Source organism: Panthera pardus, unplaced genomic scaffold, assembly GCF_024362965.1.
Source record: "Panthera pardus isolate Hobbes unplaced genomic scaffold, ASM2436296v1 HiC_scaffold_6, whole genome shotgun sequence".
In the NCBI taxonomy this organism is placed as follows: Eukaryota; Metazoa; Chordata; class Mammalia; order Carnivora; family Felidae; genus Panthera; species Panthera pardus.
Window position 1 is genome coordinate 87059984 of NW_026526991.1, and position 27149 is coordinate 87087132.

At 42.5% G+C, this 27149-nt stretch overlaps 1 protein-coding gene across 1 annotated transcript in view; it reads left to right on the forward strand.

Annotated features, from left to right (window-relative positions):
• Positions 1 to 25034, forward strand: part of LOC109268705 (cationic amino acid transporter 3-like) — a 102025-nt gene extending 76991 nt beyond the window's left edge. The window contains exon 2 of the mRNA XM_053895185.1: positions 23005 to 25034. Coding sequence (XP_053751160.1) covers positions 23192 to 24955 — 1764 coding nt within the window. The 5' untranslated portion in view covers positions 23005 to 23191 and the 3' untranslated portion in view covers positions 24956 to 25034. The remainder of the gene's footprint in view (positions 1 to 23004) is intronic.
• The last annotated feature ends 2115 nt before the right edge of the window (positions 25035 to 27149 follow it).

Sequence of the window (27149 nt, forward strand, 5' to 3'; positions counted from 1 at the left end):
ATCCACCACCAGCAACACTTGAGAGGGAACTGGGCTCAGGAGGGATCAGGTGAGATGGAAGAGGATCATAAAGTAAATATGTGTCCCCTCCCTGCCTGGCTCCCTCCTCCTGCTCTACACCTGCCTCTTTGTCTTGCTCCCTCCCTCATCCTCCTTGCCACCCTGTCTTCTTCCTACTTTGCTTCCTTCACCTTCATTTTTTTCGGTCAGATCTGTCTATCTGTCTGTCTCTCTGACTCCAAATATTTTTGGTCTGAGATACTCCAGGACTGAATCTGCCATCAGCTCTTACTTCTTACTGTCTACATCCTGGCTTTCCTCCCTCAGACTCCCATCCCTGTTCACTCTCTTGCCTTCCATTTCATCTTTCTTCCTTGCCTCTCTTATCTCTATCTCTTCCAGCCTTTTCCCCTGTCTCTGGCTCACACCCTTGCCTCCTCACCTCTTCCCTCCTCCCACCTCACCCCTCAAGGTTCAGATACTTCATGTGAAATCAGCTGGGTGGGCTCCACCTTCCAGGTCCCCACATTGTGTCCCCTCTTCCAGGAGAGACTTATGGCCCCAACTCTGCATCCTCTACAGTCCTCCCCCAGCACTGGGCCAATTCTTTGCATTTCCTTTTTTTTTTTTTAATTTTAAATTTATTGTAATGGGTCTGCACAAAAGGAGGGAGAGATGGGTGGGGAACATACAGTGGACACAGGAACACAATGACATGGCAGAGCCACAGCTTCTGTCCTAGGGGAGGCAGATGAGAGAAAAGGCCAGGGCTGGAGCTGGGGTGGAAGAAGGATGGGGACATGGTGGCTGCTTCCCCCCACTTCCAGGAAGCACCTGTAGTCCCTGGGTCCTTCCGTTTACCCTGCACCCTGAAATTCCATCTCTTGTCTTTTCTCTTACCCTAGTGGCTCCATCTTGTGCTCCCCTTGGCTTGTGACAGATTTTAAGTGAAGGAGGTTTAGGGCCGACTCCAAACAACCCACCTTATGAACTTACTACAGTTGCCTTTCCTGCTTCGGCCCCTTCTCCAGTCTCATGTTTTCTGGTCTCTGGGACAGAATCTTTCCTCCTCCTCCTCCTCCTCCTCCTCCTCCTCCTCCTCCTCCTCCTCCTCCCCCCCTCCCCCCTCCCCCCTGAAAAAAGAAAGCACCAACTCCGTAGGGAGAGGTAGCAGACAGTATTGGGGACAGAAGGGGGAAAGGAAGGACCATCAAGGAGAAATTCACCCATCCCTGAAGGGCAGGGCAGGGCAGGGAAGGTACAGGGGAGAGAGGGGGTGAGGGCAATGGCCATCCCTGCCCACTGTCCTGGGGACTTCAAAACAACCAGGGCAACAGGTGTGTGTAGGGTCAGGCCTGATAGGGAGGAGGGAAGAGCAGGAGAAACAAATTGTGAAAATCTAGCAAATTACCCTAAGGAAGATCTCTTCCTCCTTTCTGGAGGCTCCTTGGTTGGTGGGGGAAGAGAGAGGAAGTGGTGGGAAGAGTGAGGGGTGGAGGAGAGGTTACTGAGAGAGCTTCCTCCACTTTCCACTCTCCCTGCCATCAAGGTGGAGCTCATAGGGCTGGGAGAGAAGTGGCTGAGTGTTCATGGGCACTCTGTAGGCCAGAGGGGGTGCCCACAGCTGGGGCATGGAGTTGGGGGGAGGGCAGTTTTGCCACTGCCAAGTCCGCTGTAACTGCCTCTGGTGCCTAGACCTCACAGGTACCTCTGTACAGGGCTCACAGACATGGTGAGTGTCCTAGCAGTGCCCCTTTCTGTGTTCTGAAATATAAGCCTCACTCAGCACCTTGCCACACACATAAATGGCACAGTCTCCTCATGTTGCACTGTGTGCATCTGCAGTGGATCCCTCAGATCAAAAGCTACCTCACATGGGTCACATTTGAAGGGCTGTCTGTCAAGGGAACTTGTGTGACATGACTGTTGAGGTGATCCTGGGGGAGACGCTCTCCCACAGTGGGAGCAGTTGCCAGGCTTGTGCACTGCGCTGTCCTGTCCATGCGCACACATGGTAACTCCCGTGGTCCATGCACTCGCAGTGCTGCTGTCACACTGGGTGCAGGTGGGGTTCTTATTCTGAGTCCCACAGTTTGTCTAGACTCCCGCTCCAGTGGGAGACACCTCTGAAGCCTTGCCACACACATCACAGGGGTCCTTCTCCCAGATGTGCTTTCCTGAAGTGTTCGTTATCACCTGCCACCCTACAAATATGTATGGTGTCTCTGCTGCCCTCACCTGAGTCTCCCACTCCCCACTGGCTCTGCTTAGCTGGAGACACTCACTTGGCTCGGGGGCACCACAGTGGGCATCTCCATAGCAGCTGAGGGGACCCCGCCAGCCTTGGCTTCCACTGTGGATGGCCTCCTGGCTCTGGAGGTTGTGGCTATCTGGAACTCCTTTGCAGGCAGGGCACACATGAAGGGCCCCTTTCTCTTTGTCTTCTTCTCCCAGATAGATGCGACCCAGGACGTGGCGACCATCAAGGTCAGGGCTACAAGGCCAAGGCTGCAGGGATGATGGTGGCAGAAACAAGGGCGCAGCCTGGGCCATGAGTTCAGAGCCATTGTGTCCCCTGTGTAGGCCTGGCCTGGGCGCTGCAGGAGAGGCAACAGTGGAGGTGGCAGACTCTTGGGCAGCAGTGATAAATGGCAGCAAGTTCTCTTAGAGGGGCTTGGCCATCGGAGCTGGTGCATGGGTACAGACCCAGGCTGAGCACCCCTGCTGGCCTGTGAGAGGGAGGGAAGGAGGGCTCCTGGGACATTTATTTCATTAACCGCTGATCGTCTGGAGGCCCTGACATTTCTCCCAGCATCCCACTCAGCAGGTAGTGAATAGCACAGGTAGAAGGGAAAAGATTGTTCTTGGGACTAGGAAAGTGAGACCCTCCCCCTGAACCTGCACTTTTCTCATTGAGCAGATGTACATCTGGGTAAATCCCAGCTTAAGACAAAAAGATATCCTATGATTGTTGGAGCAGACACAAATCAAATATCCAAATGCCCCTCCTCTACTGTTCTATCATTACAGCAATCCTTCCAACTCCTGCCTGTCTCCTTTGCCTCTAGGAATTTTTGCCCTGTAGTCCTGGCTGGGCCACTCATCTACTACCCAGCATAGCACCTGGAACAAAGGAGGTGCTCAATTAGTGCCCTACTGAAGATGTGTTAGGGAAGGATCAATGTGGTTTTTAGATTTTCTTCACTTGGAGGTTTTCCCTGACATCTGAAGCAATTCTTTCTGTTTCAATTTCAATGTGCTGTCTTAGTATAGCTAGTAAAACTCTATCCCTTTAGGGGCCTGCCACTGCCCTTCTCTCCCCTCCCTGATCTTCCACCCCAGTCATTAAGAACCCTAATTTAAGGTTTAGAGGATCTCAGCACAATCAACTACAGGCAGTGGTGCCCCTTTTCCCTGAGGCACAAGACCTCTTGGGTCCATCACTTGTGCATTTAGCCCTTGGTCTCTAAGTAGATCTCACCTTCTCCATCTCTGAGAAGTCTTGCCTATATTTAAAGATTAATGTTCTGGGAAGGAGGAGGCACCTTTCTCTGGTCACTGTTTTCAGGGTCTTGGAAGCCTATCTTATGAACTGTCTACAGCAGGAAGCTCTGTAGGCAGGGACTATATCTTTTTCCTTACTTCCTCTGGAACAATGCCCAATGTGTATTCAGTTAAAATGTGCTATGAACTCTGAATGACTGTATTGGGAAATCCCTTGTGGTGAAGCTGAAGCCAGTTACGTTTTAATTTTATTTCTTGAATGATGGGAAACCAGGATAAGTGGAGTGTATGCATGGGGTGGTAGAGGAACCTAGTAGGAAATTCTGGGAAAGGCAGCTGGGGGTAGTGGTGCTTCTATCCTTGTTTACAGAACTTCTGAGTGAGCTCTTTAGCTCGATCTGGGACTGCCCTCCAAATATCAACATGCTGGGCTCCACCTGGCTCCTCACATCCTCCTCCTGCCAAATAGGACCTCCTCCATACCCAGGACCCTGGGAAGCTTGTTTACTTTAAAAATTCACATCTTGCTGCTACAAATCTCTAACAAGGTTAAGCCCTCAGCCCACCTCCTCACCTATGCAGGGCCTCACTAGTCTTCTATTGCCCACCTCCAGCTTTCTTCCAGGATTCCAGATAAGGCACCTCCTTATCTGGAGGGAAAGGGAAACCTCCCTTTCCCTCCCCCACCTCCCCAGGGCCCCGCCTCCTTAGAGCACCAACACCCTATGGGCCCAGCTGAGCTCCACTCTGAGTCCTGACTCTACTTAGCAAGCCCTTCCCTGAATTTGCTTACGGTTTCCTCTCTGAAGGATTAAAAGCCCATGGGTAAGTAATCTCTCAAGTTTATAGAGTTGGCAGAAAACTGAAAAAGAGCCAGAGAGAAAGAAGGCTGGGCTTGGAGTGTCACTGGCTGTCCAAGCCCTGTGGGTTTGAGCAGAGGGTATTTCATGGCTAGACTGTGGATTCAGGGATGTTGACCAGGTGCCTTGTGAGTTTGGGAAGGGCAGACAGGTTTTCCGGGGTCAGAGTGGTTTGGAGGCCTACATTCTCTTCTCCTCTAGACCAGAAAGTTTCTCAGCTCTGCTGAGGAAAATATGAGTTAGGGGAGTTTATTCCTTGTCCTTTCACCTCCAGTGTCCTTCCTACCTCTAAGCCCTGCCCTGCTTCCTGGCCTTTCCTTTCTGACCTGGTGCAGAGCTTGTTTTCTTCATCTTTATCTTTCCCACGGGGTCCAGCACATAGTATGCTTAGACATGTTCCTTGAATGAAGATTCTTCCACCTGGCTCTGCTGCCTCCTTCATGTTTTGCCACATCTTCTCACTGGAGATTCTGAATGTCTCTCTGTCATATTTTCTGTGGACTTTGCAGAATAGCAGGTACAGTTTGATAAGGTGGTCCACCATCAAGAGGGAGTATTTAAGGGTCTTCTTCAATGTTTAAGGAGCTAAATATCTATTTTTTTTTAGTTGTTGAAGGTATCCCTTTACCTCTCTTATCTAATTGAAAAAAGTTGTGGTGGGGATTGATTATAAACCAGGTCAGGCTGTGGGAAGCTAGATTACCAAGTTCCCCTGGGTGTAGCAGCCTAGTGAACTTCAAAATTCTGTATGAAGGCTTTTCTGAGTTCCCAAGTATATTGTAAATGAGCCAGGGCCAAATAAACCTTAAAACTTGAAGTCTCTCTTCTTTCTCTTGCAATCTATCAGTTTTATGTCCATGATAGGCATAGTTATTGATTAAGGATTGGAGAAGTCTGAAATAGGTCTGGCTTACTGTGTCTCCAAGAGGCAGTTTGTTCTAATCACAAAACGTATTTGCAACTCTTCAATTTAAGGCCCTTGGAGTCTTAAATTATTCTTCACCCTCCCCACCTCCCCACCAGCATGTACACTGTGAAAAACAGAGACCCATACAATGCTTATCCATGCATGGCACCTGTTTTATTGATTATATGTGGCAAATATTTCTACATTGTCTTTCTCTTACCCTCTATCATTTTTTATTTTTGTTTTAGAGAGAGCAAGAGTGGGGGAGAGGGACAAAGGTGGGTAGAGAGAAAGAAACTCAGGCAGGCTCCATGCTTAGAGCCCAATGTGAAGCTCAAAAACAGGACTAGGACTGTGAATTGGGCTTAAATCAAGAGTCAGATGCTTACCCGACTGAGCCACCCAGGCATCCCTACCCTCTAGCATTTCTTGGGTAACTTCTCTCCATTATCAATTGATACGTGGTAAGTGCTTCCAAAAGGTGGATTCATTTTAAACTCAGTTTAAGCAAAATCATATGGAAAGGCCAATATTCCTCACCAAATATATTCCAAATTGATAAATATGAATTTTGGATTATAGCTTTTAGTTTATCCTTGTCCTTTTTTTTTTCTTTCATCACACATAAATCACAAAGCAGACTAGAGATTAGAAGGAACTATGGAACAGGGATTAAGATTATCCCTTAAAAACTGGTGGCTGATGCTCTTTGTTGTAGATTATGTTGCCTGAGCTGAGGTGAGGCTGATGGGTCTTGGTGGAAAAGTCATATTGGATATGAAATCAGGACTTTGAGTCATGATACAACTTTCATATGACTCAGATGACCTGGTGTCTTCCCTACAATAGAACAAAACAAAACAATTAAGTTTCCCAAAAGAGATGGTGGCAGTGTGGAGTGGCACTATGAAGGAAACCAAGCACAGTGTGGTGAGAGGACAGAGAGAAAGAGACAGCTGAGTCCTTCCATGGGAGGACAGAAGGACATATTTAAAGATCTTAAGGAAGATAAACAGATAGCCTTTCCTAAGCCACCTTCTGTGCAGTATATTCCTGAGGGTATATATAGGGAGGAAGTACATAGAAAAAGGACCCATGGGCTCTGACCAGTCCTAAATGCTAGACTAAAAGTAGAGACAGAGGCACTTGGATGGCTCAGTCAGGTAAGCATCAGACTTCAGCTCATGTCATGATCCCACAGTTCATGAGTTTGAGCCCCGCATTGGGCTCTGTGCTGACAGCTCAGCCTGCTTTGGATTCTGTGTCTCCCTCTCTCTCTGCTCCTCCTTCACTCATGCTCTGTCTCTCAAAAATAAATAAATGTTAAAAAATAATTAAAATAATAAAAAATAAAAGTAAAGACAGAGTATAGTGACAGATGGGACACTGGATGGTTTCTAGATTCTTTTATTACAAAGAAAGCAAGGAATTGGAGGCAAAATATATCTGTTTAGCAAAGCTTCTTCATAAAAATGAGTGTAGATCAGTGCTCACTGCACACGAAGGCCATTCTATGTTACAGTTGTAGTTTGGAAGGTAAGGTGGGCAGGAATATGGATAACACTTTCTCCTGAAGACTTTATTAGGTGTTCTGCTTTGACAGGATTCAGGGTTGAGAAAAGAAGAGTAGAGAGTCATACAGTGAATTATAGAGGAAATTGAGATTCACTGTTGACATCAATGTATTGCATCATATTCTAATCCCTTAATTGCACACCCTTCCTGATGTCCCCCCCTCTCGTTCTGAGTCTTATTTGGAAAATTTCATTCTGATTCTTCCTGTGGCTCATCTAGTTTCTGAAGACCTCTAGAAACACAGGCTCAGGATTTTCTGATTTGTCAAGCTTATCATCATGTTTTAGTATGATAGAAATGTTAAGAATTTCCCAGTGTGCAAGTAGCCCAGACAGGGGCCACACCACTCCACAGTGATTCCTGCCCCTGGGAGAGGGGACGATAAGGTACACACCAGTCTGACTGTGGCCCCAGAGGGGGGCTGGGGGCAGACATCAGGTCTGACTGCGGCCCCACTCACCAACACAAGTAAATCCAGACAGCAGAGGTGAAGTGCCCTGCAGTTTGAAGCTACCACAGGGACTACCCAAAATGACAAAATGGAAGAATTCTCCCCAAAAGAAACTCCAGGAAGTAGTGACAGCTAACGAATTGATCAAAAACTATTTAACCAATATAACAGAACAAGAATTTAGAATAATACTCATAAAATTAACCACTAGGCATGAAAAAAGCATAGAGGACAGCAGAGAATCTATTTATACAGAGATGAAGGGACTAAGAAATAGTCATGAGGAGCTACAAATGCTATAAATAAGGTACAAAATAAAATGGAGGTGGCCATAGCATGGATTGAAGAGGAAGAGGAGAGAATAGGTGAATTAGAAGATAAAATTATGGAAAAAGAGGAAGCTGAGAAAAAGAGAAATAAAAAAATCCAGGAGTATGAGGGGAGAAATAGAGAACTAAGTGATGCAATCAAAAGGAACAATAACCATATCATAGGAACTCCAGAAGAGAAAGAGAGAGAGAAAGGGGCTGAAGGTGTACTTGAACAAATCATAGCTGAGAACTACCCTGATCTTGGAAAGGAAAAAGGTATTGAAACTCAAGAGGCACAGAGAACCCCTTTCAGACGTAGCTTGAATCGATCTGCACAACATATCATAGTGAAACTGGAAAAATACGAGGATAAAGATAAATTCTGAAAGCAGCTAAGAATAAGCAGGCTCTAATTTACAAAGGTAGACACATAAGAATAGTAGCAGACCAATCCACTGAAATTTGGCAGGCCAGAAAGGAATGGTAGGGAATCAATGTGATGAAAAGAAAAATATGCAGCCAAGAATCCTTTATCCAGCAAATCTGACATTCAGAATAGAATGAGAGATAAAGGTTTTCCCAAACAAACAAAAACTGAAGAAATTCATCACCACTAAACCAGCCCTACAAGAGATCCTAAGGGGAATTCTGTGAGTGAAATGTTGCAAGAACCTCAAAGTAGCAGAGACATCACTACAAGCATGAAACCTACAGACATCACAATAACTCTAAACCCATATCTTTCTATAATAAGGCTTAATATGAATGGACTAAATGCTCCAAACAAAAGACATAGGATATCAGAATGGATTAAAAAAAAAACAGGACCCATATATTTGCTGTCTACAAGAGACTCATTTTAGAACTGAGGACACCTTCAGATTGAAAGTGAGGGGATGGAGAAATATCTATCATGCTACTGGAAGTCAAAAGAAAGCTGGAGTAGCCATACTTATATCAGACAAACTAGACTTTAAATTAAAGGCTGTAACAAGAGATGAAGAAGGGCATTATATAATATTACAGGGTCTATCCATCAGGAAGAGCTAACAATTATAAGTGTCTATGCGCCAAATATGGGAGCCCCCAAATATATAAAATAATTAATCACAACCATAAGCAACCTTATTGATAAGAATGTGGTAATTGCAGGGGACTTTAACACTCCACTTACAACAATGGATAGATCAACTAGACACAGGATCAATAAAGAAACAATGGTCCTTAATGATGATACATTGGATCAGATGGACTTCACAGATATATTTAGAACTCTGCATCCCAAAGCAATAGAATATACTTTCTTCTCAAGTGCACATGGAACATTCTCCAAGACAGATCACATGCTGGGTCACAAAACAGCCCTTCATAAGTATACAAGAACTGAAATCATACCATGCATACTTTCAGACCACAATGCAATGAAGCTTGAAATCAACCACAAGAAAAAGTCTGGAAAACCTCCCAACGCATGGAGGTTAAAGAACACCCTACTAAAGAATGAATGAGTCAACCAGGCAATTAGAGAAGAAATTCAAAAATATATGGAAACAAATGAAAATGAAAATACAATGATCCAAACACTGGGATGCAGCGAAGGCAGTCCTGAGAGAAAAATACATTGCAATCCAGGCCTATCTCAAGAAACAAGAAAAATATAAACATTGGGGTACAAGTGCCCCTATGCATCAGTACTCCTGTATTCCTTGGGTAAATTCCTAGCAGTGCTATTGCTGGGTCATAGGGTAGGTTTATTTTTAATTTTTTGAGGAACCTCCACACTGTTTTCCAGAGTGGCTGCACCAATTTGCATTCCCACCAACGGTGCAAGAGGGTTCCCGTTTCTCCACATCCTCGCCAGCATCTATAGTCTCCTGATTTGTTCATTTTGGCCACTCTGGTGTGAGGAGATATCTGAGTGTGGTTTTGATTTGTATTTCCCTGATGAGGAGCGACGTTGAGCATCTTTTCATGTGCCTGTTGGCCATCTGGATGTCTTCTTTAGAGAAGCGTCTATTCATGTTTTCTGCCCATTTCTTCACTGGGTTATTTGTTTTTTGTGTGGAGTTTGGTGAGCTCTTTACAGATTTTGGATACTAGCCTTTGTCCGATATGTCATTTGCAAATATTTTTTCCCATTCCGTTGGTTGCCTTTTAGTTTTGTTGGTTGTTTCCTTTGCTGTGCAGAAGCTTTTTATCTTCATAAGGTCCCAGTAGTTCATTTTTGCTCTTAATTCCCTTGCCTTTGGGGATGTGTCAAGTAAGAGATTGCTATGGCTGAGGTCAGAGAGGTCTTTTCCTGCTTTCTCCTCTAGGGTTTTGATGGTTTCCTGTCTCACATTCAGGTCCTTTATCCATTTTGAGTTTATTTTTGTGAATGGTGTGAGAAAGTGGTCTAGTTTCAATCTTCGGCATGTTTCTGTCCAGTTCTCCCGGCACCATTTGTTAAAGAGACTGTCTTTTTTCCATTGGATAGTCTTTCCTGCTTTGTCAAAGATGAGTTGGCCATACGTTTGTGGGTCTAGTTCTGGGGTTTCTATTCTATTCCATTGGTCTATGTGTCTGTTTTTGTGCCAATACCATGCTGACTTGATGATTACAGCTTTGTAGTAGAGGCTAAAGTCTGGGATTGTGATGCCTCCTGCTTTGGTCTTCTTCTTCAAGATTACTTTGGCTATTCGGGCCTTTTGTGGTTCCATATGAATTTTAGGATTGCTTGTTCTAGTTTTGAGAAGAATGCTCGTGCAATTTTGATTGGGATTGCATTGAAGGTCTAGATAGCTTTGGATAGTATTGACATTTTGACAATATTTATTCTTCCAATCCATCAACATGGAATGTTTTTCCATTTCTTTATGTCTTCTTCAATTTCCTTCATAAGCGTTCTATAGTTTTCAGCATACATATCTTGTACATCTTTGGTTAGATTTATTCCTAGATATTTTATGCTTCTTGGTGCAATTGTGAATGGGATCAGTTTCTTTATTTGTCTTTCTGTTGCTTCATTATTAGTGTATAAGAATGCAACTGATTTCTGTACATTGATTTTGTATCCTGCAACTTTGCTAAATTCATGTATCAGTTCTAGCAGACTTCTGGTGGAGTCTATTGGATTTTCCATGTATAATATCATGTCATCTGCAAAAAGTGAAAGCTTGACTTCATCTTTGCCAATTTGGATGCCTTTGATTTCCTTTTGTTGTCTGATTGCTGATGCTAGAACTTCCAACACTATGTTAAACAACAGCGGTGAGAGTGGACATCCCTGTTGTGTTCCTGATCTCAGGGAAAAAGCTCTCAGTGTTTCTCCATTGAGCATGATGTTAGCTGTGGGCTGTTCATAAATGGCGTTTATGATCTTTAAGTATGTTCCTTCTATCCAGACTTTCTCGAGGGTTTTTATTAAGAAACGTTGCTGAATTTTGTCAAAGGCCTTTTCTGCATCGATTGACAGGATCATATGGTTCTTATCTTTTCTTTTATTAATGTGATGTATCACACTGATTGATTTGCGAATATTGAACCAGCCTTGCAGCCCAGGAATGAATCCCACTTGATCATGTGAATAACTCTTTTTATATGCTGTTGAATTCGATTTGCTAGTATCTTATGGAGAATTTTTGCATCCATATTCATCAGGGATATTGGCCTATATTTCTCTTTTTTTCCTGGGTCTCTGTCTGGTTTAGGAATCAAAGTAATACTGGCTTCATAGAATGAGCCTGGAAGTTTTCCTTCCCCTCTGTTTTTTGGAACAGCTTGAGAAGGATAGGTATTATCTCTGCTTTAAACGTCTGGTAGAACTCTCCTGGGAAGCCATCTATTCCTGGACTCTTATTTGTTGGGAGATTTTTGATGACTGATTCAATTTCTTCACTGGTTATGGTTCTGTTCAAGCTTTCTATTTCCTCCTGATTGAGTTTTGGAAGTGTGTGGGTGTTTAGGAATTTGTCCGTTTCTTCCAGGTTGTCCAATTTGTTGGCATATAATTTTTCATAGTATCCCCTGATAATTGCTTGTATCTCTGAGGGATTGGTTGTAATAATTCCATTTTCATTCATTATTTTATCTATTTGGGTCATCTCCCTTTTCTTTTTGAGAAGCCTGGCTAGAGTTTGATCAATTTTGTTTATTTTTTCAAAAAACCAATGCTTGGTTTCGTTGATCTGCTCTACAGTTTTTTTTAGATTCTATATTGTTTATTTCTGCTCTGATCTTTATTATTTCTCTTCTTCTGCTGGGTTTAGGCTGCCTTTGCTGTTCTGCTTCTATTTCCTTTAGGTGTGCTGTTAGATTTCGTATTTGGGATTTTTCTTGTTTCTTGAGATAGGCCTGGATTGCAATGTATTTTCCTCTCAGGACTGCCTTCGCTGCATCCCAAAGCATTTGGATTGTTGTATTTTCATTTTCATTTGTTTCCATATGTTTTTGAATTTCTTCTCTAATTGCCTGGTTGACTCATTCATTCTTTAGTAGGGTGTTCTTTAACCTCCATGCTTTTGGAGGTTTTCCAGACTTTTTCCTGTGGTTGTATTCAAGCTTCATAGCATTGTGGTCTGAAAGTATGCATGGTATGATTTCAATTCTTGTAAACTTATGAAGGGCTGTTTTGTGACCCAGCATGTGATCTGTCTTGGAGAATGTTCCATGTGCACTTGAGAAGAAAGTATATTCTGTTGCTTTGGGATGCCGAGTTCTAAATAAATCTGTCAAGTCCATCTGATCCAGTGTATCATTCAGGGCCCTTGTTTCTTTATTGACTGTGTGTCTAGATGATCTATCCATTTCTGTAAGTGGGGTGTTAAAGTCCCCTGCAATTACCACATTCTTATCAATAAGGTTGATTCTGTTTGTGAGTAATTGTTTTATATATTTTGGGTCTCCCGTATTCGGTGCATAGACATTTATAATTGTTAGCTCTTCCTGATGGATAGACCCTGTGATTATTATATAATGCCCTTCTTCATCTCTTGTTACAGCCTTTAATTTAAAGTCTAGTTTGTCTGATATAAGTATGGCTACTCCAGCTTTCTTTTGGCTTCCAGTGGCATGATAAATAGTTCTCCATCCCTTCACTCTCAATCTAAAGGTGTCCTCAGTTCTAAAATGAGTCTCTTGTAGACAGCAAATAGATGGGTCTTGTTTTTTAATCCATTCTGATATCCTATGTCTTTTGGTTGGAACATTTAGTCCATTTACATTCAGTGTTATTATAGAAAGATATGGGTTTAGAGTCATTGTGATGTCCGTAGGTTTCATGCTTGTAGCGATGTCTCTGGTACTTTGTCTCACAGAATTCCCCTTAGGATCTCTTGTAGGGCTGGTTTAGTGGTGACAAATTCCTTCAGTTTTTGTTTGTTTGGGAAGACCTTTATCTCTCCTTCTATTCTAAATGACAGACTTGCTGTATAAAGATTCTCGGCTGCATATTTTTTTCTGTTCATCACATGGAAGATCTCCTGCCATTCTTTTCTGGCCTGCCAAGTTTCAGTAGAGAGATCAGTGACGAGTCTTCTAGGTCTCCCTTTATATGTTATAGCACGTTTATCTCTAGCTGCTTTCAGAATTTTCTCTTTATCCTTGTATTTTGCCAGTTTCACTATGATATGTCGTGCAGAAGATCAATTCAAGTTCCATCTGAAGGGAGTTCTCTGTGCCTCTTGGATTTCAATGCCTTTTTCCTTCCCCAGTTCAGGGAAGTTCTCAGCTATTATTTTTTCAAGTACACCTTCAGCACCTTTCCCTCTCTCTTTCTCCTCTGGGATACCAATTATGCGTATATTATTTCTCTTTAGTGTATCACTTAGTTCTCTAATTTTCCCCTCATACTCCTGGATTTTTTATCTCTCTTTTTCTCAGCTTCTTCTTTTTCCATAATTTTATATTCTAGTTCACCTATTCTCTCCTCTGCCTCTTCAATCCGAGCCGTAGTTTTCTCCATTTTATTTTGCAGTTCATTGATCGCATTTTTTAGCTCCTCCTGGCTGTTCCTTGGTCCCTTGATCTCTGTAGCAAGAGATTCTCTGCTGTCCTTTATACTGTTTTCAAGCCCAGCGATTAATTTTATGACTATTATTCTAAATTCACTTTCTGTTATATTGTTTAAATCATTTTTGATCAGTTCGTTAGCTGTTGTTATTTCCTGGACATTTTTCTGAGGGGAATTCTTCCATTTTGTCATTTTGGATAGTCCCTGGAGTGGTGCGGGACTGCGGGGCACTTCCTCTGTGCTGTCTGGAATAACTTGTGTTGGTGGGTGGGGCGGCAATCAGACCTGATGTCTGCCCCCAGCCCACCACTGGGGCCACAGTCAGACTGTTGTGTGCCTTCTCTTCCCCTCTCCTAGGGGCGGGATTCACTGTGGGGTGGCATGGCCTGTCTGGGCTATTTGCACACTGCCAGGCTTGTGGTGTTGGGGATCTGGCATATTAGCTGGGGCAGATTGGCAAGTTGCACAGGGGCGGGAGGGGCAGGCTCAACTCGCATTTCCTTCGGAGATCCACTTTGAGAGTGGCCCTGCAGCACCGGGAGGGAGTCAGACCCTCCGGAGGGATGGATCCACAGAAGCACAGCGTTAGGTGTTTGGGTGGTGCAAGCAAGTTCCCTGGCAGGAACTGGTTCCCTTTGGGATTTTGGCTGGGGGATGGGCAAGGGACATGGTGCTGGCGAGCGCCTTTGTTCCCCGCCAAGCTGAGCTCTGTCGTCTGGGGCTCAACAACTCTCCCTCCCATTGTCCTCCAGCCCTCCCATTCTCTGAGCAGAGCTGTTAGCTTATAACCTTCCAGATGTCAAGTCCCGCCTGCTGTCAGAACACACTCCGTCCAGCCCCTCCGCTTTTGCAAGCCAGACTCGGTGGCTCTGCTTGGCCAGCTGGCCACCCCTCCACCCCGGCTCCCTCCCGCCAGTCCGTGGAGCGTGCACCGCCTCTCCGCCCTTTCCTACCTGCTTCCGTGGGCCTCTCGTCTGCCCTTGGCTCTGGAGACTCTGTTCTGCTAGTCTTCTGGCGGTTTTCTGGGTTGTTTAGGCAGGTGTAGGTGGAATCTAAGTGATCAGCAGGACGCGCGGTAAGTCCAGCGTCCTCCTACGCCGCCATCTTCCTCCCCTCAAGTCTTTATGAAACTTCTAGAAAAGCATTTGTTATCCAAACTATCTTTGAGGCTATTCAGGAGGAGCCACGAGGCTTATTGGCAGGAGTATTAACACCCAACCACATAAACCAGGGAAACTTAATGCCTTGGAAAAATGTTTTGAAAATGAAAGGTCCATCAGGAGGGCAGTACCCTTCTTAGAGACAGAGGAGTGAACACAATGACCTCCAGGAAAAAGGCGAGTGGATAGAGCTGGATGGGAAAGCCAGACAGGCTAAAATTTTCTGGGTGAAATGTTGGATTTGACTGGAGTTCTTCTTGTGGACGTGGGATGAAACTTTTGTTTTAGAGTTTGGAAGGAGCTCAGAGGCTGACAGAAACGTAGGGAGGAGGAGGGCAGGAAGGCAGAGCCAGCATTATTATGGAATTCATACAAACTGGCTTAATGTTCCCTGGCCCCCTCTCTGTTTTTCCTTAAGCACATTCCCTGAGCATGCACTTCCTTTGGAAGACACTATTTCCTAATAAAACTGAGATTCATAGACCCAAGATCCTTATTAGGAAATGACTTCAGGAAATGCATTTGAAATAGATGATGGTACCTGTTCTAGTGTCATGTTTACACTTTTGTTTGCCCCTTTGTAACTTTCAATCAATCAATCAATCAATAAGCAAACAAATAAATATTCTAGGAATCTGAAGATATAGTGGTCAAATGCATCTACGTATTCACTTTTTCTGTCCTAAATGCCTTCTTGGTTGTTTCCTACAATTATTAGGAGATCTTAATCCTGGGTAGTGAGAGTTTAAGATGGGAATGTGGAATTCAGAAGGCATATGGATGTTAGCCCTGCCCTCTGGAAAGTGAGACTCTAAAGAAATTTAAGTGACATACCCAGGACATCAGCAGACAGGGAAAATGTTTCAAATGAGCATAAGGATATTCTGTTAAGTTCTAGAGATGTGGATCAGTTAAGATGGCTTAGGAAACCCTTCCTAGACATGGGAGGAAACTTTGTAGGATAGGGTTGAAAAGAGGTAGAGGGTCAAGACTGGGAAAAAAGGAGTGAGGAGGGCATCCATGGCAGGGTAACTTACCCAGGCCAAAGACTCATCCCAGGAAAGGTAAGTCAGGATGTGAGGAGCTGAGTTAGGAAGGAGGTGATGGGCCAGAGGGTAGGGGGGATTAGGGTGGGTTCTGACAGCTGAGTCAGAGGGTCTGGAGTGAATATAAACTATTGGATTAATCACAGATTATTACAGGGAGAAAGGGTATTTCTGAACATGGCCTTAGAGAATGATATTTCTCTGTGTTTTTATAAGCTGGATTTGTGATAGTCTCTCTCAGAATTCCTAATCATGGGTTTGCTTTCCCTTCTATAAGTTTGGTTGTTCATTTGTTTGTTCTTCCTACTTATGTTGGTGTCATAAAATGTGATTATTTAATTCCTAGAGGTTTTGTTCTTTGGGTTGTTTCTCTGATATCTTCATACTTTGTAGCCACTTTCACTCATCTTCAGTACAAGTGTGAAGAACACGAGGATCACCCAGAACAACTCTGTTGAGGGAAACAGAAATTATCAATTTCATTACCCATTTCTGTCCCTGCCATTTAGATGGCCATCCTCTGGGATTCCTGCTCAGGGTCCATGGATGGACTTCAGAAGAAAGTGGGACATTTTTTTTAAATGTTTATTTATTTATTTTTGAGAGAGAGAGACAGAGAGAGAACAGGGAAGGGATAGAGAGAGAGAGGGAGGGGACAGAGAGAGAGAGAGAGGGAGGAGACAGAGAATCGAAGCAGGCTCCAGGCTCTGAGATGTCAGCACAGAGTCTGACGTGGGGCTCAAACTCACAAACCATGAGATCATGACCTGAGCCAAAGTTGGACACTTAACTGACTGAGCCACCCAGGCAGCCCTAGGACATTTTTTTTTGAGGTGACTAACCTCAGAGGGGTCTGTGACTCAACAAATGTGAGGAATAACTGTTGTGTTTTTGTTGGGAGGTAGGTGGCTGGAGATGGTTCCTCAGAGGGAACGTGGTACAAGCATCCTTAGTGCCCAGTAAGGAGCCTCCAGAGACAGTTGAAGGAGCTGAAGGAGAAAGAGGAGTTGGTAAAAGGGAAATGGGTTCAGAGGGAACTGGTGGGAGGGGCTCCCCATCTTCCCTTGTTCTCCACCCTCTTTCTAGTGGGTATTCCTTTTCTGTATTTTCCATGTCCCGATGATTACAGATTCCAGTTCTCCTTCAATTTAAATGTATTGATTGCCTGTTGTTTATCAGTCCCTGAACCATGTCCTCTCATAACATCATCTCATGAAATTCCTTTGTTGAATCTGAAGTGCACAGAGTGGAGTCAATCCCTTCCCTAGTGATGGACTATTAGCACCATAGCTTCATGTCAGGCCCCTTTACAATGCATTTTACTTTCCCCATTCATCCTGATCTCTATTCTCATTTCTCCTCCTTATGTAAAGGGGGACTTTCTTTAGTGTATTTAATAAATGCTCATATGTTAAAAAATAAATAAAAAAATAAAAATAAAATAAAATAAAATAAAATAAAGGAAAATCACAATCACAAAAAAAAATAAATAAATGCTCTTCCAATCCATGATTTATACATTTAGTTAGATACATTCATCCAGTCAACAACTACACAGTGCTATGTGTCAGGCACAGCTGTAGGTGCAGAGAATACAGCCAAGAGAAAAAAATTCTCCTTTCATGCAGCTTACAAATCATGAACAAATAAGTAAATTAAAAATATATTACCTTAAATAGTGATAAGTACTAGGGGAATAAAGGGGCAGGGGATAGGGGTGCCTGGATGGCTCAGTGGGTTAAGCGTCCAATTTCAGCTCCAGCTCAGGTCATGATCTCACACTTCGTGAGTTCAAGCCATACATCGGGCTCTGTGCTGACAGCTCAGAGCCTGGAGCCTACTTCAAATTCTGTGTCTCCCTCTCTCTCTGCCCCTCCCTTCGCCCCCCTCTCAAAAATAAATAAATAATTTAAATTTTATTTTTATTTTTTTAATTTTATTATTTTTTTTAAATTAGAATATAGTGCAACAATGATTTCAGGAGTAGATTCCTTAGTGCCCCTTACCCATTTAGCCCATGCCCCCTCACACAACCCCTCCAGTAACCCCCAGTTTGTTCTCCATATTTATGAGTCTCTTCTGTTTTGTCCCCCTCCCTGTTTTTATATTATTTTTATTTCCTTTCCCTTATGTTCATCTGTTTTGTCTCTTAAAGTCCTCATATGAGTGAAGTCATAATTTTTGTCTTTCTCTGGCTGACTAATTTCACCTAGCATATACCCTCCAGTTCCATCCACGTAGTTGCAAAGGGCAAGATTTCATTTTTTTTGATTGCCGAGTAATACTCCACTGTATATATATGTACCACATCTTCTTTATCCATTCATCCATTGATGGACATTTGGGCTCTTTCCATACTTTGGCTATTGTTGATAGTGCTGCTATAAACATGGGGGTGCATGTGTCCCTTCAAATTGCACACCTGTATCCCGTGGATAAATGCCTAGTAGTGCAATTGCTGGGTCGTAGGGTAGTTCTATTTTTAGTTTTTCTGAGGAACCTCCATACTGTTTTCCAGAGTGGATGCACCAGCTTGCATTGCCACCAACAATGCAAAAGAGATCCTCTTTCTCCACATCTTCGCCAACATCTGTTGTTGCCTGAGTGGTTAAGGTTAGCCATTCTGACATGTGTGAGGTGATATCTCATTGTGGTTTTGATTTGTATTTCCCTGATGATGAGTGATGTTGAGCATTTTTTCATGTGTCAGTTGGTCATCTGTATGTCTTCTTTGGAGAAGTGTCTATTCATGTCTTTTGCCCAATTCTTTACTGGGTTATTTGTTTTTGGATGTTGAGTTTGATCAGTTATTTATAGATTTGGGATACTAACCCTTTATCTGATATGTCATTTGCAAATATCTTCTCCCATTCTGTCCATTGCTTTTTAGCTTTGCTGATTGTTTCCTTTGCTGTGCAGAAGCTTTTTATTTTGATGAGGTCCCAGTAGTTCATTTTTGTTTTTGTTTCCCTTGCTTCTGGAGATGTGTTTTAAAAAAGGCAGGGGGAGAGGTCTGTTTTGTATGGTTAGAAGCAGATTATAGTTTTATATAGGGTGATTAGCAAGATGTGCTACACATGTGCTATTTCACCAACTGCAGTGAAGGGAGCAACCATGTAGATATCTGCGCTACAAGTAGTATGGCTATAGGGAACAGAAAGTATAAAGGCCCTGAGGTAGGATCTTGCCTGGTATGTTAGGAGGCCAGAATGTTTAGGAAGCCAGTGGCTAGAGACCAATGAGTGGGAAGAGAGAGAAACAGAAGGACTTTGTAGTACATTGGAAATGCAGACTTTGGCTGCTACTCTGAATTGAAATGGAAACTGGTGGAAGATTGTGAGAAGAGGAATGTCATGACATTTTAAACAGATATATGTGTATCCTTGACAAATATAGTGTTTTTTGGCTGTTTTTTAAATGTACATAAATGGCATTGTGCTATACAACTCTTCCCGCTTATATTTTCCTACTTAACAATGTTTCTAGGATCTACCCAAGTTGGTATCTATAAATCTGCTTTGTTATTTGTGACTGCTGTGTAGTATTTCATTGTGCACATACACACATTTTATGTATATATCCCTTCAGTAACAGACACTGGCATAGCTTCCAATTGCCTGCTATCACAAACATTCCTGTGATAAACATGCTCATATGACCTCTTTATGGACTCAGGAGAAAGTCCTTGGGGTGTTTACCTCAGGGATTGTGGGGTGGGAGAGTGTGTGCATTATTAACTCCACTAAGACTGTGCTTCAGGATGGTGACCCCAGTTACCTACTTCTACCAGCATTGCATGATAGTTTGTATCTTCTCATGAAATTATGTTGATCCAGTAAGAGAAGTGAAGTAAGGTTCCTTATGGATGAGAAAACTGAGGCTTAGAGAGATTCAGCCAATTACCCTAGTTTTTGTAACCAATTGGAAGAGCCAGGGCTCAAAGCCAAAGTTTTTGATACAATTTCCAGATATAAGATGAGTCATCCATAGGCAAAGATATTATTATTATTATTATTATTATTATTATTATTATTATTATATTTAAGCCTTGTATTTTTCAATGCCTGGTCTAACTCAGTAAGCTTAGGAGTCCCAAGTAATTAGCACCAACATGTATGAGGGTGTTTAATTAGACTCCTTAGAGTTTCAAGGTAAAATATATGGAACAAAACTGATTTCATTTTCTCAGGCAGACTAACAGGCTCAAGTTTTACTGGATGATTTTGAGGCTACAAAATTGTAAGGAATAACTGATTTGCAAAGTTTGGGAATGTTGGATCAGATTTCAATATTAAGTATTAGATAGATTACATTAACTACATATTGTTTACTAGGAACTGAGCTAAGTACTTTACATGCATCATTTCACTTACTCCTTACAACAACCCTATAAAGTATTTTCTTTTACTCCCATTCGACTGTAGTGGAAACTAAATTTTAAGACATGAACTAATTTGTCCAGAGTTACCAGGTATGAGGCTGAGTTGCAATTTGAACCTGAAGAGTCTACCTGAAGAGCCTTACTCCTAACTAAACTGTGCCGCCTTCCTGTTAAGGAAGATTTTACAATGTCTTTACATTGAAATTGTAGATAATTTCTTGTCCGTTCAGGTGGTTTAGAGCGTCATGGGAAGTACAGGGCTAGTTGGACAAGAATCTCCAGAGGGAAAAGATATGAAGTCTGAAAATGTCCCCAGGTCTCTTCATTATGTTTCCCTCTGTCCCCCTAAGTAAGATCCTCTGCCTTAGGACATCCCACCTAGATTATAGGGCCTGAGAATGATGCCTTTACAAACGTAAGGATTATCTAACTGGCATGGGTGGTTGGTTGCCTATAATTCTGATAGTGTTAAAACAAGAATCCTGATAGTGTTAAAACATGTGTCCTCAAAGGCAAACAATTCTTTTTCACCTTGTGTGGCTTATACCTGTCATGAATGATGTGTGGTCAAAGTGTTTTCATAGCTGGCTTTCTCCCCACACTTTTCATTTTGCTTGCCTTCCACAAAGAAAGTAATTCCATTTGTATCTTTACCTGAACCAGGTTTATAAAGGTTGCTTGGCTACAAAGCATGTATCTCAAGTCAATATATAGGAAGTCTGGCTAATGTTTCTGATTTCTCTTATCATTTTGTGCACTTCTTCAACAAATACTTACTGAACAGTCTCATGGAGGACACAGGCAGTTGATGGAATTCTGATACATTAAGATAAATGGCACATGAGGTAACCTGGGTGCTATGAGAGCACACAGGAAGGGCAGCATAAGGGTCAGGGGAAGTTCCTGGTGAAGTAACCTCTGAGCTAGGGACTGAAAAACAAGTGGGGGGTAGCTAAGTGATGGGACAAGAGGCCATTAGAGGCAAGGGAGCAGAGTGAGTATAGAATTTCACAGCTGGAGCAGGAACTGGGCAGGGGGTGAAGCTGGAGGAATCAGCACAGGTCAGATGATGAAAGAAGGAAGGACTAGGAAGGAAAGGCAGTGGGAATCACTGAAGGGTTTGAAGCCTGGGTGTGGGTGGAGAGACATGTCAGTCATATTCATAATGTAGAAAGACTCAAATTCTTAACCCTCCTTATCTACTGACCCTCCTTATCTATTTCACATGCTTATTAGTGGAACTGGTGAGTGGCAAATAAGGAGTCTAGATGGATTTGTAGACAGAAGGTCTGACTCATAACCCAACCTATAGAGTAACCTATAGAGAATATTTTTGGTAACATATAGAGAAGACTTTTCAATTTTGACTTGATCTTTCTGTCTTTACAAACCTCTCATAACATTACAAAATTCTCTCAAAACCAGAGCCTGAGTTGGAGGAGAGTGGGGGCTTTATGGCTTTGTTTTCTCTGTTCTCCACTACTCATTTCTGGGGAATTTCTGTGAATTGTTCATCCAAAATCTTGCTCCCCTTAAGGGGGAGGACCATTTGAATAGCAGCAGGGAGTAGAGGAAAAGAAGAAGCACTTGCAGGGTATCTATCTATCTATCTATCTATCTATATATCTATATCTATATCTATATATCTATATATCTATATATCTATATATCTATATAGATATATAGATATATAGATATATAGGCATATTCAGAGAGTGGTTTGAGTGAGTTAAAAATAACTCCTTGTGAAAAATTAATAGGGAGTTACAAGTGAGTGTTTTAATAAAGCTCACAGAGCAGAGCAGATTCTCCAAGCCATTGGGAGCTGACATCAGAGATGGCTCAGGGCGTTTACAGAGCATCTTGGGGCCAGAGAGGAGACTGTCTGCATAAGTCAGTGCTCCTTCTCTCCTGGAACCTAGGGAGGGAGGAGACAGAAGTAATTGTTTTCATTGTGAGCTACTGAGCGAGGTGACTTAATTTTGTTTTTCCCTACCCATCATACTCTCTTAACTGTAGATATAACTGTAGTTAATTTTTGTCTCATTGTTTTGGGTTAGGATTATTGAATATCACAATTCACAAAACAGCTTTTCTGGCTCTGCTCCCTTCTTAGAAATGGACCCTCAGTTGGCTGCTGTATCCGTTTCTCCACTGTCTCTTCACCAGACAACCTGTTCATCTGGTTCTTGCAGGGAGTTATGAAGCCCCACCCTTTTCTTCTTCTTCTCCTTCCTCTTTTCAAAGTGCCTCTGTGAGCCTATATGGCTAATGTGAAGGGTTGAACTGTACATTCTTTGCCATTAGTGCAGCTTAATGGATGATGCCGAATTATGAGAAAGAGGACCTAAGTGACACCTAAACCTGGCTAGCTGATTTGGGGGTTAAGAGTTTTAAGAGTGGAGGACCAACATTAGTATTTTAAACTCAGATTATTATTTTAAAAATGGTTCTGTAATACAATGAGGCCCTTTATTCTGTGAATTAATGTGCATAACTCATGCCCAAGCACTGTGCAAACATCTGGTGCATGAATTATTGCATAATACATTCATGCTCTGCTGCATTTTACAGCTTGCTTAGTACATGAAGCTACATGACTTAGATGAACCCAAATGGGACTATATCATCCAGTGTGTAAAAAAGGAGAATGTTGGAGATATTTGTTACTTTTTGTGGGGGGAAAGCAGGGTTTTTGTTTTTTTTTTTTATGATGTCTTTTGGTGTCAGTTTCTGGGCTGCAACAGATGACATGGGACTTCTGAATTTAGGTTGGTTGGTAGAACACCATTGTCTAGTAAATATTTATTGTTTACTTAGGCTTTATGGAGGGACAGCATAAAGCAGATGAAATACAAAGCAGCAGATTTGAAATCTGAGCAACAGAACTCGGAAGCCCCAACCCAGCTCGACTTAACTCAGCTTCATCAAACTGAATCCCAGACTCCAGACTTCCTGTGCTTGCTACAGCTCTCTGCTCCTAGAACCCTCTTCAATTCCAGCTACAATGCTGTGTCAGGCATTTCGCAGATTTGGTCAAAAACTGGTTCGCATACTTCCTAAGGAGCAACAGAGACCTGAGACCGACACTGCCATAAGCCTGAGCACTCTGGATTTAGTGGTGCTGAGTGTAGACCACATATTGGGCGCAGGTGTGTATGTCCTGGCTGGTGAGGTGGCCAGCAATCAAGCAGGACCATCTTTTGTGATCTGCATTTTGGTGGCCGGCCTATCTTCTGTATTGGCTGGGCTGTGCTATGCAGAGATTAGTTCTCAGGTTCCCCATTCTGGCTCTGCATATCTTTACATCTTTATCACTATAGGTGAAATCTGGGCTTTCATCACTGCCTGGAACCTCATCTTCTCCTATGTTGCTGATACAGCCATGGTGGTCCGGACATGGAACTTAGCTTTTGATTACTTGCGTGAGAACAGGATCTCTCAGACCCTGCATGAGAACATTGCACCACACGTTTCCCGTGTCCTTACAGAATATCTAGATTTCTTTGTTGTGGGCCTTGTGTTGTTCCTCATGGAATTGCCGACTCTGAGGATTAATAACTTTCTCCTGGTTAGCAGAGCAGTCACAATGTTGAAACTTTTGATTCTTAGCTTTATCATCATCACTGGCTTCATTAAAGGGGACCTGCACAACTGGAAGCTCACAGAAGAGGACTACATAAAGGCTGGACTCAATGACACCTCAAGCTTGGGCCCCCTGGGCTATGGAGGATTTGTGCCTTTTGGCTTCGAAGGGATTCTCCGTGGAGCAGCTACCTGTTTCTATGCATTTATTGGTTTTGACAATATTGTTACCAGAGCTGGGGAAGCCCAGAATCCCCAGCGTTCCATCCCCATGAGCATTGTGGTTTCACTGCTCATCTGCTTTTTCGTGTACTTTAGTGTCTCTGCAGCACTTACACTTATGTTGCCTTACTACAAACTTCAACCCGGGAACACATTGCCTGAAGCATTTCTCCATATTGGCTGGGCCCCTGCCTACTACATTGTTACCTTTGGATTTTTCTGTAGTCTTTCTGCACGCATCTTGGGCTTTATGTTACCCATTAAGCAGTTGATATACAAGATGGCAACAGATGGCCTCCTGTTCCCTGTCCTTGCCTGGATCCATGCTGGCACATACACCCCCATTATGGCCTCTGTGATCTTTGGAATTATTGCAGCCGTCATGATATTCTTCTTTAAACTCACTGATCTCTTGGACCTCAGGTCAATTGGGTCCCTGATATCTCATTCTCTGGTTGCTCTTTGTGTTCTCATCCTCAGGTATCAGCCTGAGGTGAAGAATGGGGCAAATGAAGCAGAGATGCAGGAGGAGAATGGACCTTCAGCAGAGAGGCTGACTCTACAGCGACTACTTTTTCCAGGCAGTTCCACCCCCACTCCACTCTCTGGCTGGGTTGTCCGTGTTTGCTCATTACTGCTTGTTCTGCCGCTCACTCTTCTTTGCCTGGTGCTGGCCCAGTGGCCAGTTCTGCTTTCTGGAGACCCAGTGTGGATTTCACTGGTTGTGGTGCTCCTGGTGTTCATCACTGGGCTCACTGGGGTCATCTGGAGACAGCCACAGAGCTCCAGTCGTCTTCACTTTAAGGTCCCTGCTGTGCCTCTCCTCCCGCTACTGACCATCTTTGTGAATATTTGCCTTATGATGCAGCTGACAGCTGACACCTGGGCCCCTGTTGGTATCTGGATGCTGATTGGATTTGCTATCTACTTTGCTCATGGGATCCAGCACAGCCTAGTTGCTTAATTCCACTTAAATTTGGGCCATGATTTTATATACTGCAATTTTGCTGAATTCACGTATCAGTTCTAACAGTTGTTTTTTTTTTTTTTTTTTTGGTGGAGTCTTTTGGATTTTCCATGTAGAGTATCATGTCATCTGCAATGAGTGAAAGTTTGACTACTTTGCCAGTTCGTATGCCTTTTATTTCTTCTTGTTATCTGATTGCTGAGGCTAGGACTTCCAGTACTATGTTTATCAACAGTAGTAAGAGTGGACCTCCCTGTCATGTTCCTGACTCTAGGGGGAAATCTCTCATTTTTTTCCCCACTGAGGATATTAGCTGTGGGTCTGTCATATATGTCCTTTATGATGTTGAGGCATGTTCCTTCTACTCCTACTTTCTTGAGGGTTTTTATCAAGAAAAGATTCTGTATTTTGCCAAATGCTTTTTCTGCATCTGTTGAGAGAATCATATGGTTCTTATCTTTTCTTTATTAACGTGGTGTATCCATTGATTGATTTGCAGATATTGAACTATCCCTGAAGCTCAGGAATAAATCCCACTTGACGGTGGTGAATAATGCTTTTAATGAATTATTGGAATTGATTTGCTAATATCTTGTTAAGAATTTTTGCATCCATATTAATCAGGGAAATTGGTCTGTAATTCACCTTTTGGTGGGGTCTTTGTCTGGTTTTGGAATCAACATAGTGCTGGTCTCATAGAATGGGATTAGAAATTTTTTTTCCCATTTTTTGAAACAGCATCAAAAGAATAGGTGTTAACTCTTCTTTAAATATTTGATAGAATTCCCCTGGGAAGCCATTTGGTCTTGGACTCTTGTTTCTTGGAAGATTTTTGATTACTGATCCAATTTCTTTACTGGTTACATGTCTGTTCAAATTTTCTATTTCTTCCTATTTCAGTTTTGGTAGTTTATATTCCTAGGTATTTATCCATTTCTCTCAGATTGCTCAATTTGTTGGCATATTATTGCTCATAATTTTCTCTCAGTATTGTTTGTATATCTGCTTTGTTGGTTGTGATCTCTCCTTTTCCATTTGTGATTTTATTTATTTGGGTCCTTTCCTTTTTCTTTTTGATAAATATGGCTAGGGGATATCAATTTTGTTAATTTTTTCAAAGAACCAGGTCTTAACAACTGATCATTTCTAAAGTTATCTTTACCTAAAAAATTCTAGGATGTCCTCTGGTTCTTCTGTCCTGTGATTCTCCCAGTCAGATCTCTCTTCTGCATTAACTGTGAATATGAAGCACGCCCACTTTCACTATAACTAAGTGTTGGAACTGTAGAGGTACAACAAATAACACTCCATTTCCTCCTCCCATCTTCAGAAGCAATTGATAATCAAGACCTAGAGACAGACGATTAAACCATCAGCTTTAGATCTGAAACTTGATTGTCTTGCTAATCCTGCCTCACTAAATTAGAAAGACTTACTCCTCATCTCAAGTAATGATGAGCACCCCCCAACTCCCACCACAGGAGAGAGTTTTCTTTTATTAGATTCACTTGTGTTTCAGGTTGGACTGCAGGTGTTCTTTGGGCAGGTTGACCCTGGATAAGAAAAGAAAATCAACTAAAACTGGAAGGGGCTGAGCTAGGTATGCTCAGTGCTGTCTCTTCTACTCACTAATCAAATTCACAATAAGAGAAGTCAGGAATATTACTCTTCTCAGTGGTGCTCACTTCAGGAAATGCCACCTTACCTGTAAGGTTTGTGAAAACACAGACCTTCCAAATGCTGAATTCCAGCATTTGGAATTCAGAGGGCCTGGGTGAGGCCCAGAACTTGTACTGTTAACAAATTCCCAGGTGTTGTTGACACTGCTGTTCCAGGGACCACACACGGAAAACCAAAGCTCCAGCTGAAGCTCTTCCACGTGTAAAGATGAAGTGGTGGCAACAAAGATGCAGTTTGAACACTTATCTTCATTTAATGAAACAATCAGATTAAAATGCCATCATTGATCCTCTCACAGTGGGGAACTCATAGTGAATCATTTCACAATGTATATGTCTATCAAATCACCACAATGTACACTTTAAATATCTGACAACTTTATGTGTCAATTTTACTTCAATAAAACTGAAATTAAAAAATATGTATATGTATATATATACATGTACATATTTACATATATACAGTTATCTGTGTGTCTTTATTTTCTTTATTTTATTCCCTGATTGCAGAT